The 13,598-nt window shown below is 51.1% G+C and overlaps 1 protein-coding gene across 3 annotated transcripts in view; it reads left to right on the plus strand.

The window, feature by feature from the left end:
• Positions 1–13,598, plus strand: part of LOC110522073 (genetic suppressor element 1) — a 76,071-nt gene that overhangs the window by 20,614 nt on the left and 41,859 nt on the right. For 2 of the 3 annotated variants that reach the window (XM_036976708.1, XM_036976702.1), the window contains exon 2: positions 3,157–3,324. In XM_036976708.1, the coding sequence (XP_036832603.1) occupies positions 3,157–3,324 (168 nt within the window). Of the gene's footprint in view, positions 1–1,166; positions 1,310–3,156; positions 3,325–13,598 lie in introns of those variants that run through there. The other variant, XM_036976714.1, reaches the window with a different exon arrangement.

A 13,598-nucleotide genomic window follows, 5' to 3' on the forward strand; every position in this document is an offset into this window, starting at 1 on the left:
TGCAGCCATGATTACGAGGATTGTAAACATTTGGCTCTGAACCTACTTTCCGTGTCAGTAGAACATAAAATCCTCTGCCAGCTACTGTATAAAACTGAAATGGGGGTAGGAGTGAGCGGTGTTTACAGTGTGTGTGTTCCATTCTCTTCCGTGGCGTAATGACAGAGCAGGAAATAACATACACATACTCTTGGGGTTAATGAGCATGGGCAGTGTAAATGCTTGTTTACCAATCCTAATGTCACACACACACACACACACACACACACACACACACACACACACACACACACACAGGATGACGTTTAGAGAGCCTTGTCCTTGCGGCAGAACTGAGCGATTTCCACCAGATAGGACAGCTGCAATGTCAAAATTAGCAATATTGTACAAATTCAGGAAAACAAAATTGAGCTTTTGGTGTTAATTTAAGGTTAAGTTTAGGCATTAGAGTTAGTAGTGTGGTTAGGGTTAAGGTTATGTTTAAAAGATTGTATGACTTTGTGCCTGTGCCAGCGACTTACCACTCTGGAGAGCTGCCTCCAGAACATTATTCATGACGAAAACGCTAACCTGCCACACACACACACACACACACAAAGGATAGAGCAGGTCCCCTGCCACGCTGTGTGTGTGTGTGTGTGTGTGTGTGTGTGTGTGTGTGTGTGTGTGTGTGTGTGTGTGTGTGTGTGTCTAAGAGAGACAGAGGGCTGAGTTATTTTTTGGTTATATGTGTGTGTAAGCGCTGGGCTGTCATGTTGTCCACTCTAAACACTCCTCCATCCCTCGTCAGCCCCTGTCCCCCTGACCAAGCATAGACTCAGGGGTCAGGGGAGAGATGTCACTGTCAGGGCCCCTGCAGCAGACAGGGCTGATGTGTGGAGACAGAGTGATGGATGAAGTCTACCCCTGCTCCTCCCTCCATCCTCATCCTCCTGCTCCTCCTCATTCTTAAGAGTGGGGGAGGAGAGAGGGAGATGAGAAGAGGTGGCTGGAGGTGTGAGGGGGAGGGGGTAGACAGGGAGGGGGAGTAGGATGGAGGGGAGAAACAAGGGTATGGTGATAGAAAGGGAGAGAGGGTGAAAGAGAAGGGAGGGGGACAGTGAGGGAATCACGTGATCGTGTAGCAGCTGCATGACTGAGAGGGCTGTTCCTGGAGGAGCGAGAACAAGACTGAGAGAACGAGAGATAGAGAGAGCAAGACAGAGAGGGAATGAGAGAGAGACGGAGCGTGAAGAAGAAAGAGGGAGAGTGTGAAAGGGAAAGAGAGCGTGAGAGAAAAGATAATGCCAGCAGGAAGAACAGGGAGCCGGTGAGTGTTGTTTGTTATGTCCTAGTGTATGTGTGCCTGGTGTGGTGAGCATGTGTATCAGTGTGTATGTATTTTTGTGAGAGAGAAAGAGACCCAGTGAGTGAGAGAGAGAAAAGATAAACAAACCAAAGCGAGCATGGAAGGGGGAAATATAGAGGCAGTGTGTGCATTCATGTTCGTGTGAGTTATTTTGCTAAATAAGCTCAAGAGCTTGTTAGAGAAACAGAGAGAGAGAGAGAGAGAAACAGAGAGAGAGAAACAGAGAGACAGAGAAACAGAGAGACAGAGAAACAGAGAGAGAGAAACAGAGAAAGAGAGAAACAGAGAGAAACAGAGAGAGAGAGAGAAACAGAGAAACAGAGAGAAACAGAGAAACAGTGTGAGTGAGAGAAACAGAGAAACAGATAGAAACAGTGTGAGAGAGAGAAACAGAGAAACAGAGAGAGAGAGAAACAGAGAGAAACAGAGAAACAGTGTGAGTGAGAGAAACAGAGAAACAGTGTGAGAGAGAGAAACAGAGAAACAGAGAGAGAGAAACATAGAAAAAAAGAATCAGAGAGAGCGAGAGAAACAGAGAAACAGAGAGAAAGAGAGAAACAGTGTGTGAGAGAGAAACAGAGAGAGAGAGAAACAGAGAAACGGTGTGAGAGAGAAACAGAGAAACAGAGAGAAAGAGAGAAACAGTGTGTGAGAGAGAAACAGAGAGAGAAACAGAGAGAGAGAAACAGAAATAGTGTGAGAGAGAGAAACAGAAACAGAGAGAAACAGAGAGAAACAGTGTGAGAGAGAGAAACAGAAATGGTGTGAGAGAGAGAAACAGAGAGAAACAGTGTAAGAGAGAGAAACAGAGTTAGAGAAACAGAGAAACAGAGAGAAACAGAGAGAAACAGAGAAATGGTGTGAGAGAGAGAAACAGAGAAAAAGAGAGAGAGAAACAGAGAGAGAGAAACAGAAAGAGAGAGAAACAGAGAAATGGTGTGAGAGAGAGAAACAGAGAAACAGTGTGAGAGAGAGAAACAGAGAGAGAGAGAAACAGAGAGAAACAGAGAAACATGGAGAAACAGAGTAAAAGAGAAACAGAGAGAGAGAGAAACAGAGAGAAACAGAGAAACAGAGTGAAAGAGAAACAGAGAAACAGAGAGAGAGAGAAACAGAGAGAGAAACAGAGAAACAGAACAGAGAGAAACAGAGAAACAGAGAGAGAGAGAAACAGAGAAACAGAGAGAAACAGAGAAACAGAGAGAGAAACAGAGAAACAGAGAGAGATAGAAACAGAGAGAAACAGAGAGAGAGAGAAACAGAGAGAAACAGAGAGAGATAGAAACAGGGAGAAACAGAGAGAGGGGGGGCTAAAGGAGTGGGAATAGGAGAGAGAGAGAGGATGTGGCGATGTCTCAACTCACATGCAGCTGTAAGGATCTGAGTGTGTGTGTCTGTCTCTCTGTCTGTCGAAGTGGTGTGGGGGTGGGGCGGTAGAGTGTATGATGCTTGGGTTAAATTCAGTGCTAATAGCTGTATGTGGGTCACTGGGAGGGCAGTGGGGGAACACTAATAATGTTAGTGTGTGTGTGTGTGTGTGTGTGTGTGTGTGTGTGTGTGTGTGTGTGTGAGCGTGTGCGTCTATGCGTGTGTGTGTGTCTGCTTGCGTGTGTGTGTGTGTGTGTGTGTGTCATTGTCACGGCTCTGACAGACTAACCTGACCTCTGACCTTATACTTGACCTCAGTTCCTTCCTATCTCTCAGAGCCGTCACACACACACTGTTCTATTATGATAGAGAGAATCCAAAGAGGCTAAATATTCCTCATTTCACTTTTTTGTCCTCTCCTTCTCCCTCTATCTTTCCAGGTATGAAACATGAGTCAAAGTCGCGGTCATTAGGAATGATCTCCACTGCAACTCGCACCACGGCGACGGTCAGCCCTCTTACCCCGCTAGCCAACGGGAGTGTGGCTGCTCACTCCGGATTCGCTGCCGCTCTCCGTCAACTGGCCAAACAGGCTGAAGACCCAAGAGGTTAGCACAGTGACCCCCGCCTCATCTTACCTCAAGACAGACAATATCATCTATACAAAATCCATCCATCCGTGTTTGTGTGTTAGCTCCTAATGCAGGTAATTACCTGCTATTACATACTCCGTCTCACCCTCTCTTTCCTTCTCTCTCACTCCCACTCACTCTCTCACCCTCTCTTTCCTTCTCTCTCACTCCCACTCACTCTCTCACCCTCTCTTTCCTTCTCTCCCACTCCCACTCACTCTCTCACCCTCTCTTTCCTTCTCTCTCACTCCCACTCACTCTCTCACCCTCTTTCCTTCTCTCTCACTCCCACTCACTCTCTTTCACTCTCTTTCCTTCTCTCTCACTCCCACTCACTCTTTTGCCTTCTCTCTCACTCCCACTCACTCTCTCACCCTCTCTTTCCCTCTCTCTCACTCCCACTCACTATCTTGCCCTCTCTTTCCTTCTCTCACACTCCCACTCACTCTCTCACCCTCACTTTCCTTCTCTCCCACTCACTCTCTCACTTCTCTCTCACTCCCACTCACTCTTGTCCTCTCTTTCCTTCTCTCTCACTCCCACTCACTCTCTCACCCTCTCTCTCACTCCCACTCACTATCTCGCCCTCTCTTTCCTTCTCTCTCACTCCCACTCACTATCTCACCCTCTTTCCTTTTCTTTCACTCCCACTCACTCTCTCACCCTCTCGTTCCCTCTCTCACTCACACTCTCTCTCACCCTCTCTTTCCCTCTCTCTCACTCCCACTCACTCTCTCACCCTCTCTTTCCCTTTCTCTCACTCCCACTCACTCTTGTCCTCTCTTTCCCTATCTCTCACTCCCACTCACTATCTCACCCTCTTTCCTTTTCTTTCACTTCCACTTACTCACCCTCTCTTTCTCTCTCTCTCACTCCCACTCACTCTCTCACCCTCTCTTTACTTCTCTCTCTCTCGCACTCACTCTTGTCCTCTCTTTCCCTCTCTCTCACTCCCACTCACTATCACCCTCTCTTTCCCTCTCTCTCACTCCCACTCACTTTCTTGCCCTCTCTTTCCCTCTCTCTCACTCCCACTCACTATCTTGCCCTCTCTTTCCTTCTCTCTCACTCCCACTCACTCTCTCACCCTCTCTCTCTTTCTCTCTCACTCCCACTCACTATCTCACCCTCTTTCATTTTCTTTCACTCCCACTCACTCTCACTCCCACTTACTCTCTCACTTCTCTCTCTCTCCCACTCACTCTTGTCCTCTCTTTCCTTCTCTCTCTCTCACTCCCACTCACTCTCTCACCCTCTCTCTCACTCCCACTCACTATCTTGCCCTCTCTTTCCTTCTCTCTCCCTCACACTCACTCTCTCACCCTCTCTTTCCTTCTCTCGCACTCCCACTCACTCTCTCACCCTCTCTTTCCTTCTCTCTCTCACTCCCACTCACTCTTGTCCTCTCTTTCCCCCTCTCTCACTCCCACTCACTATCTTGTCCTCTCTTTCCTTCTCTCTCACTCCCACTCACTCTCACCCTCTCTTTCCCTCTCTCTCACTCCCACTGACTATCTCACCCTCTCTTTCCCCCTCTCTCACTCCCACTCACTCTCTCACCCTCTCTTTACTTCTCTCTCACTCCCACTCACTCTTGTCCTCTCTTTCCCTCTCTCTCACTCCCACTCACTCTCTCACCCTCTCTTTCCTTCTCTCTCACTCCCACTCACTCTCTTTCACTCTCTTTCCTTCTCTCTCACTCCCACTCACTCTTTTGCCCTCTCTTTCCTTCTCTCTCACTCCCACTCACTCTCTCACCCTCGCTTTCCCTCTCTCTCACTCCCACTCACTATCTTGCCCTCTCTTTCCTTCTCTCACTCCCACTCACTCTCTCACCCTCACTTTCCTTCTCTCTCACTCCCACTCACTATCTCACCCTCTTTCCTTTTCTTTCACTCCCACTCACTCTCACTCCCACTTACTCTCTCACTTCTCTCTCACTCCCACTCACTCTTGTCCTCTCTTTCCTTCTCTCTCCCTCCCACTCACTCTCTCACCCTCTCTCTCACTCCCACTCACTATCTCGCCCTCTCTTTCCTTCTCTCTCACTCCCACTCACTATCTCACCCTCTTTCCTTTTCTTTCACTCCCACTCACTCTCTCACCCTCTCTTTCCCTCTCTCACTCACACTCTCTCTCACCCTCTCTTTCCCTCTCTCTCACTCCCACTCACTCTCTTTCCCTTTCTCTCACTCCCACTGACTCTTGTCCTCTCTTTCCCTATCTCTCACTCCCACTCACTATCTCACCCTCTTTCCTTTTCTTTCACTCCCACTCACTCTCTTTCCCTCTCTCTCACTCACACTCTCTCTCACCCTCTCTTTCCCTCTCCCTCACTCTCTCACCCTCTCTTTCCCTTTCTCTCACTCCCACTCACTATCTCACCCTCTCTTTCCCTCTCTCTCTCTCGCACTCACTCTTGTCCTCTCTTTCTCTCTCTCTCACTCCCACTCACTCTCTCACCCTCTCTTTACTTCTCTCTCTCTCGCACTCACTCTTGTCCTCTCTTTCCTTCTCTCTCACTCCCACTCACTATCACCCTCTCTCTCACTCCCACTCACTCTCTTGCCCTCTCTTTCCCTCTCTCTCACTCCCACTCACTATCTTGCCCTTTCTTTCTCTCTCTCACACTCCCACTCACTCTCTCACCCTCACTTTCCTTCTCTCTCACTCCCACTCACTATCTCACCATCTTTCCTTTTCTTTCACTCCCACTCACTCTCACTCCCACTTACTCTCTCACTTCTCTCTCTCTCCCACTCACTCTTGTCCTCTCTTTCCTTCTCTCTCTCTCACTCCCACTCACTCTCTCACCCTCTCTCTCACTCCCACTCACTATCTTGCCCTCTCGTTCCTTCTCTCTCCCTCACACTCACTATCTCACCCTCTCTTTCCTTCTCTCTCCCTCACACTCACTCTCTCACTCTCTCTTTCCTTCTCTCTCCCTCCCACTCACTCTCTCACTCTCTCTTTCCTTCTCTCTCCCTCCCACTCACTCTCTCACCCTCTCTCTCACTCCCACTCACTATCTTGCCCTCTCTTTCCTTCTCTCTCCCTCCCACTCACTCTCTCACCCTCTATTTCCTTCTCTCTCACTCCCACTCACTCTCTCACCCTCTCTTTACTTCTCTCTCACTCCCACTCACTCTTGTCCTCTCTTTCCCTCTCTCTCACTCCCACTCACTATCTTGTCCTCTCTTTCCTTCTCTCTCACTCCCACTCACTCTCACCCTCTTTTTCCCTCTCTCTCACTCCCACTGACTAGCTCACCCTCTCTTTCCCTCTCTCTCACTCCCACTCACTCTCTTGCCCTCTCTATCCCTCTCTCTCACTCCCACTCACTCTTGTCCTCTCTTTCCTTCTCTCTCCCTCCCACTCACTATCTTACCCTCTTTCCTTTTCTTTCACTCCCACTCACTCTCTCACCCTCTCTCTCACTCCCACTCCCTCTCTTGCCCTCTCTTTCCTTCTCTCTCCCTCCCACTCACTCTCTCACCCTCTCTTTCCCTCTCTCTCACTCCCACTCACTCTCTCACCCTCTCTGTCCCTCTCTCACTCCCACTCACTCTCTTTCACTCTCTTTCCTTCTCTCTCACTCCCACTCACTCTTTTGCCCTCTCTTTCCTTCTCTCTCACTCCCACTCACTCTCTCACCCTCGCTTTCCCTCTCTCTCACTCCCACTCACTATCTTGCCCTCTCTTTCCTTCTCTCACTCCCACTCACTCTCTCACCCTCACTTTCCTTCTCTCTCACTCCCACTCACTATCTCACCCTCTTTCCTTTTCTTTCACTCCCACTCACTCTCACTCCCACTTACTCTCTCACTTCTCTCTCACTCCCACTCACTCTTGTCCTCTCTTTCCTTCTCTCTCCCTCCCACTCACTCTCTCACCCTCTCTCTCACTCCCACTCACTATCTCGCCCTCTCTTTCCTTCTCTCTCACTCCCACTCACTATCTCACCCTCTTTCCTTTTCTTTCACTCCCACTCACTCTCTCACCCTCTCTTTCCCTCTCTCACTCACACTCTCTCTCACCCTCTCTTTCCCTCTCTCTCACTCCCACTCACTCTCTTTCCCTTTCTCTCACTCCCACTGACTCTTGTCCTCTCTTTCCCTATCTCTCACTCCCACTCACTATCTCACCCTCTTTCCTTTTCTTTCACTCCCACTCACTCTCTTTCCCTCTCTCTCACTCACACTCTCTCTCACCCTCTCTTTCCCTCTCCCTCACTCTCTCACCCTCTCTTTCCCTTTCTCTCACTCCCACTCACTATCTCACCCTCTCTTTCCCTCTCTCTCTCTCGCACTCACTCTTGTCCTCTCTTTCTCTCTCTCTCACTCCCACTCACTCTCTCACCCTCTCTTTACTTCTCTCTCTCTCGCACTCACTCTTGTCCTCTCTTTCCTTCTCTCTCACTCCCACTCACTATCACCCTCTCTCTCACTCCCACTCACTCTCTTGCCCTCTCTTTCCCTCTCTCTCACTCCCACTCACTATCTTGCCCTTTCTTTCTCTCTCTCACACTCCCACTCACTCTCTCACCCTCACTTTCCTTCTCTCTCACTCCCACTCACTATCTCACCATCTTTCCTTTTCTTTCACTCCCACTCACTCTCACTCCCACTTACTCTCTCACTTCTCTCTCTCTCCCACTCACTATCTTGCCCTCTCGTTCCTTCTCTCTCCCTCACACTCACTATCTCACCCTCTCTTTCCTTCTCTCTCCCTCACACTCACTCTCTCACTCTCTCTTTCCTTCTCTCTCCCTCCCACTCACTCTCTCACTCTCTCTTTCCTTCTCTCTCCCTCCCACTCACTCTCTCACCCTCTCTCTCACTCCCACTCACTATCTTGCCCTCTCTTTCCTTCTCTCTCCCTCCCACTCACTCTCTCACCCTCTATTTCCTTCTCTCTCACTCCCACTCACTCTCTCACCCTCTCTTTACTTCTCTCTCACTCCCACTCACTCTTGTCCTCTCTTTCCCTCTCTCTCACTCCCACTCACTATCTTGTCCTCTCTTTCCTTCTCTCTCACTCCCACTCACTCTCACCCTCTTTTTCCCTCTCTCTCACTCCCACTGACTAGCTCACCCTCTCTTTCCCTCTCTCTCACTCCCACTCACTCTCTTGCCCTCTCTTTCCCTCTCTCTCACTCCCACTCACTCTTGTCCTCTCTTTCCTTCTCTCTCCCTCCCACTCACTATCTTACCCTCTTTCCTTTTCTTTCACTCCCACTCACTCTCTCACCCTCTCTCTCACTCCCACTCCCTCTCTTGCCCTCTCTTTCCTTCTCTCTCCCTCCCACTCACTCTCTCACCCTCTCTTTCCCTCTCTCTCACTCCCACTCACTCTCTCACCCTCTCTGTCCCTCTCTCACTCCCACTCACTCTCGCCCTCTCTGTCCCTCTCTCACTCCCACTCACTCTCGCCCTCTCTTTACCTCTCTCTCACTCCCACTCACTCTCTCACCCTATCTTTCCCTCACTCCCACTCACTCTCTCGCCCTCTCTGTCCCTCTCTCACTCCAACTCACTCTCGGCCTCTCTGTCCCTCTCTCACTCCCACTCACTCTCGCCCTCTCTTTACCTCTCTCTCACTCCCACTCACTCTCTCACCCCCTCTTTCCTTCTCTCTCCCTCCCACTCACTCTCTCACCCTCTCTTTCCCTCTCTCTCTCTCTCACTCCCACTCACTCTCACCCTCTCTTTCCTTTTCTTTCACTCCCACTCACTCTCTCACCCTCTCTCTCACTCCCACTCACTCTCTTGCCCTCTCTTTCCCTCTCTCTCACTCCCACTCACTCTCTCACCCTCTCTTTCTCTCTCTCACGCCCACTCACTCTCTCACCCTCTCTTTCCCTCACTCCCACTCACTCTCTCGCCCTCTCTGTCCCTCTCTCACTCCCACTCACTCTCGCCCTCTCTTTATCTCTCTCTCACTCCCACTCACTCTCACCCCTCTTTCATTCTCTCTCCCTCCCACTCACTCTCTCGCCCTCTCTGTCCCTCTCTCACTCCCACTCACTCTCGCCCTCTCTGTCCCTCTCTCACTCCCACTCACTCTCTCACCCCCTCTTTCCTTCTCTCTCCCTCACACTCAATCTCTCACCCTCTCTTTCCCTCTCGCTCTCTCTCACTCTCACTCCCACTCACTCTCACCCTCTCTTTCCTTCTCTCTCACTCCCACTCACTATCTCACCCTCTCTTTCCCTATCTCTCACTCCCACTCACTATCTCACCCTCTCTTTCATTCTCTCTCCCTCCCACTCACTCTCTCACCCTCTCTTTACTTCTCTCTCACTCCCACTCACTCTTGTCCTCTCTTTCCCTCTCTCTCACTCCCACTCACTATCTCACCCTCTTTCATTTTCTTTCACTCCCACTCACTCTCTCACCCTTTCTTTCCCTCGCCCTCTCTGTCCCTCTCTCACTCCCACTCACTCTCGCCCTCTCTTTACCTCTCTCTCACTCCCACCCACTCTCTCACCCCCTCTTTCCTTCTCTCTCCCTCCCACTCACTCTCTCACCCTCTCTTTCCCTCTCTCTCTCTCTCTCACTCTCCCTCCCACTCACTCTCTCACCCTCTCTTTCCTTCTCTCTCACTCCCACTCACTCTCTCACCCTCTCTTTCCCTCTCTCTCACTCCCACTCACTATCTCACCCTCTTTCCTTTTCTTTCACTCCCACTCACTCTCTCACCCGCTCTCTCACCCCCACTCACTCTTGCCCTCTCTTTCCCTCTCTCACTCCCACTCACTCTCGCCCTCTCTTTACCTCTCTCTCACTCCCACTCACTCTCACCCCTCTTTCCTTCTCTCACCCTCACTTTCTCTCTCTCTCACTCCCACTCACTCTCCCGCCCTCTCTTTCCCTCACTCCCACTCACTCTCTCGCCCCCTCTGTCCCTCTCTCACTCCCACTCACTCTCGCCCTCTCTCGCCCTCTCTCTCACTCCCACTCACTCTCACCCCTCTTTCCATCTCTCTCCCTCCCACTCACTATCTCACCCTCTCTTTCCTTATCTCTCACTCCCACTCACTATCTCACCCTCTCTTTCATTCTCTCTCCCTCCCACTCACTCTCTCTCCCTCTCTTTCTCTCTCTCTCTCACTATCTCACTCTCTTCCATTCTCTCTCCCTCCCTCTCACTCTCTCACTCTCTCTTTCCTTCTCTCTCCCTCCCACTCACTCTCTCACCCTCTCTTTCCCTCTCTCTCACTCCCACTCACTATCTCACCCTCTTTCCTTTTCTTTCACTCCCACTCACTCTCACCCTCTCTTTCCCTCTCTCTCACTCCCACTCACTATCTCACCCTCTCTTTCCCTCTCTCTCACTCCCACTCACTCTCTTGCCCTCTCTTTCCCTATCTCACTCCCACTCACTCTCTCACCCTCTCTTTCCCTCTCTCTCACTCCCACTCACTATCTCACCCTCTTTCCTTTTCTTTCACTCCCACTCACTCTCTCACCCTCTCTCTCACCCCCACTCACTCTCTTTCCCTCTCTCACTCCCACTCACTCTCGCCCTCTCTTTACCTCACTCTCACTCCCACTCACTCTCACCCCTCTTTCCTTCTCTCTCCCTCCCACTCACTCTCTCACCCTCTCTTTCTCTCTCTCTCTCACTCCCACTCACTCTCTCGCCCCCTCTGTCCCTCTCTCACTCCCACTCACTCTCGCCCTCTCTCTACCTCTCTCTCACTCCCACTCACCCCTCTTTCCATCTCTCTCCCTCCCACTCACTATCTCACCCTCTCTTTCCTTATCTCTCCCTCCCACTCACTATCTCACCCTCTCTTTCCTTATCTCTCACTCCCACTCACTATCTCACCCTCTCTTTCATTCTCTCTCCCTCCCACTCACTCTCTCTCCCTCTCTTCCATTCTCTCTCCCTCCCACTCACTCTCTCACTCTCTCTTTCCTTCTCTCTCCCTCCCACTCACTCTCTCACCCTCTCTCTCACTCCCACTCACTATCTCACCCTCTCTTTCCCTCTCTCTCACTCCCACTCACTCTCTTGCCCTCTCTTTCCCTATCTCACTCCCACTCACTCTCTCACCCTCTCTTTCCCTCTCTCTCACTCCCACTCACTATCTCACCCTCTTTCCTTTTCTTTCACTCCCACTCACTCTCTCACCCTCTCTCTCACCCCCACTCACTCTCTTTCCCTCTCTCACTCCCACTCACTCTCGCCCTCTCTTTACCTCACTCTCACTCCCACTCACTCTCACCCCTCTTTCCTTCTCTCTCCCTCCCACTCACTCTCTCACCCTCTCTTTCTCTCTCTCTCTCACTCCCACTCACTCTCTCGCCCCCTCTGTCCCTCTCTCACTCCCACTCACTCTCGCCCTCTCTCTACCTCTCTCTCACTCCCACTCACCCCTCTTTCCATCTCTCTCCCTCCCACTCACTATCTCACCCTCTCTTTCCTTATCTCTCCCTCCCACTCACTATCTCACCCTCTCTTTCCTTATCTCTCACTCCCACTCACTATCTCACCCTCTCTTTCATTCTCTCTCCCTCCCACTCACTCTCTCTCCCTCTCTTCCATTCTCTCTCCCTCCCACTCACTCTCTCACTCTCTCTTTCCTTCTCTCTCCCTCCCACTCACTCTCTCACCCTCTCTCTCACTCCCACTCACTATCTTGCCCTCTCTTTCCTTCTCTCTCCCTCCCACTCACTCTCTCACCCTCTCTTTACTTCTCTCTCCCTCCCACTCACTCTCTCACCCTCTCTTTCTTTCTCTCTCACTTCCACTCACTCTCTTGCCCTCTCTTTCCTTCTCTCTCTCTCTTTCCCTCTCTCCCTCACACTCACTCTCTCACCCTCTTTTTCCCTCTCTCTCACTCCCACTCACTCTCTCACTCTTTCTTTCCTTCTCTCTCCCTCCCACTCACTCTCTCACTCTCTCTTTCCTTCTCTCTCCCTCCCACTCACTCTCTCACCCTCTCTCTCACTCCCACTCACTATCTTGCCCTCTCTTTCCTTCTCTCTCCCTCCCACTCACTCTCTCACCCTCTATTTCCTTCTCTCTCACTCCCACTCACTCTCTCACCCTCTCTTTACTTCTCTCTCACTCCCACTCACTCTTGTCCTCTCTTTCCCTCTCTCTCACTCCCACTCACTATCTTGTCCTCTCTTTCCTTCTCTCTCACTCCCACTCACTCTCACCCTCTTTTTCCCTCTCTCTCACTCCCACTGACTAGCTCACCCTCTCTTTCCCTCTCTCTCACTCCCACTCACTCTCTTGCCCTCTCTTTCCCTCTCTCTCACTCCCACTCACTCTTGTCCTCTCTTTCCTTCTCTCTCCCTCCCACTCACTATCTTACCCTCTTTCCTTTTCTTTCACTCCCACTCACTCTCTCACCCTCTCTCTCACTCCCACTCACTCTCTTGCCCTCTCTTTCCTTCTCTCTCCCTCCCACTCACTCTCTCACCCTCTCTTTCCCTCTCTCTCACTCCCACTCACTCTCTCACCCTCTCTGTCCCTCTCTCACTCCCACTCACTCTCGCCCTCTCTGTCCCTCTCTCACTCCCACTCACTCTCGCCCTCTCTTTACCTCTCTCTCACTCCCACTCACTCTCTCACCCTATCTTTCCCTCACTCCCACTCACTCTCTCGCCCTCTCTGTCCCTCTCTCACTCCAACTCACTCTCGGCCTCTCTGTCCCTCTCTCACTCCCACTCACTCTCGCCCTCTCTTTACCTCTCTCTCACTCCCACTCACTCTCTCACCCCCTCTTTCCTTCTCTCTCCCTCCCACTCACTCTCTCACCCTCTCTTTCCCTCTCTCTCTCTCTCACTCCCACTCACTCTCACCCTCTCTTTCCTTTTCTTTCACTCCCACTCACTCTCTCACCCTCTCTCTCACTCCCACTCACTCTCTTGCCCTCTCTTTCCCTCTCTCTCACTCCCACTCACTCTCTCACCCTCTCTTTCTCTCTCTCACGCCCACTCACTCTCTCACCCTCTCTTTCCCTCACTCCCACTCACTCTCTCGCCCTCTCTGTCCCTCTCTCACTCCCACTCACTCTCGCCCTCTCTTTATCTCTCTCTCACTCCCACTCACTCTCACCCCTCTTTCATTCTCTCTCCCTCCCACTCACTCTCTCGCCCTCTCTGTCCCTCTCTCACTCCCACTCACTCTCGCCCTCTCTGTCCCTCTCTCACTCCCACTCACTCTCTCACCCCCTCTTTCCTTCTCTCTCCCTCACACTCAATCTCTCACCCTCTCTTTCCCTCTCGCTC

The sequence above is a fragment of the Oncorhynchus mykiss genome, chromosome 1 (assembly GCF_013265735.2).
Source record: "Oncorhynchus mykiss isolate Arlee chromosome 1, USDA_OmykA_1.1, whole genome shotgun sequence".
NCBI lineage: Eukaryota > Metazoa > Chordata > Actinopteri > Salmoniformes > Salmonidae > Oncorhynchus > Oncorhynchus mykiss.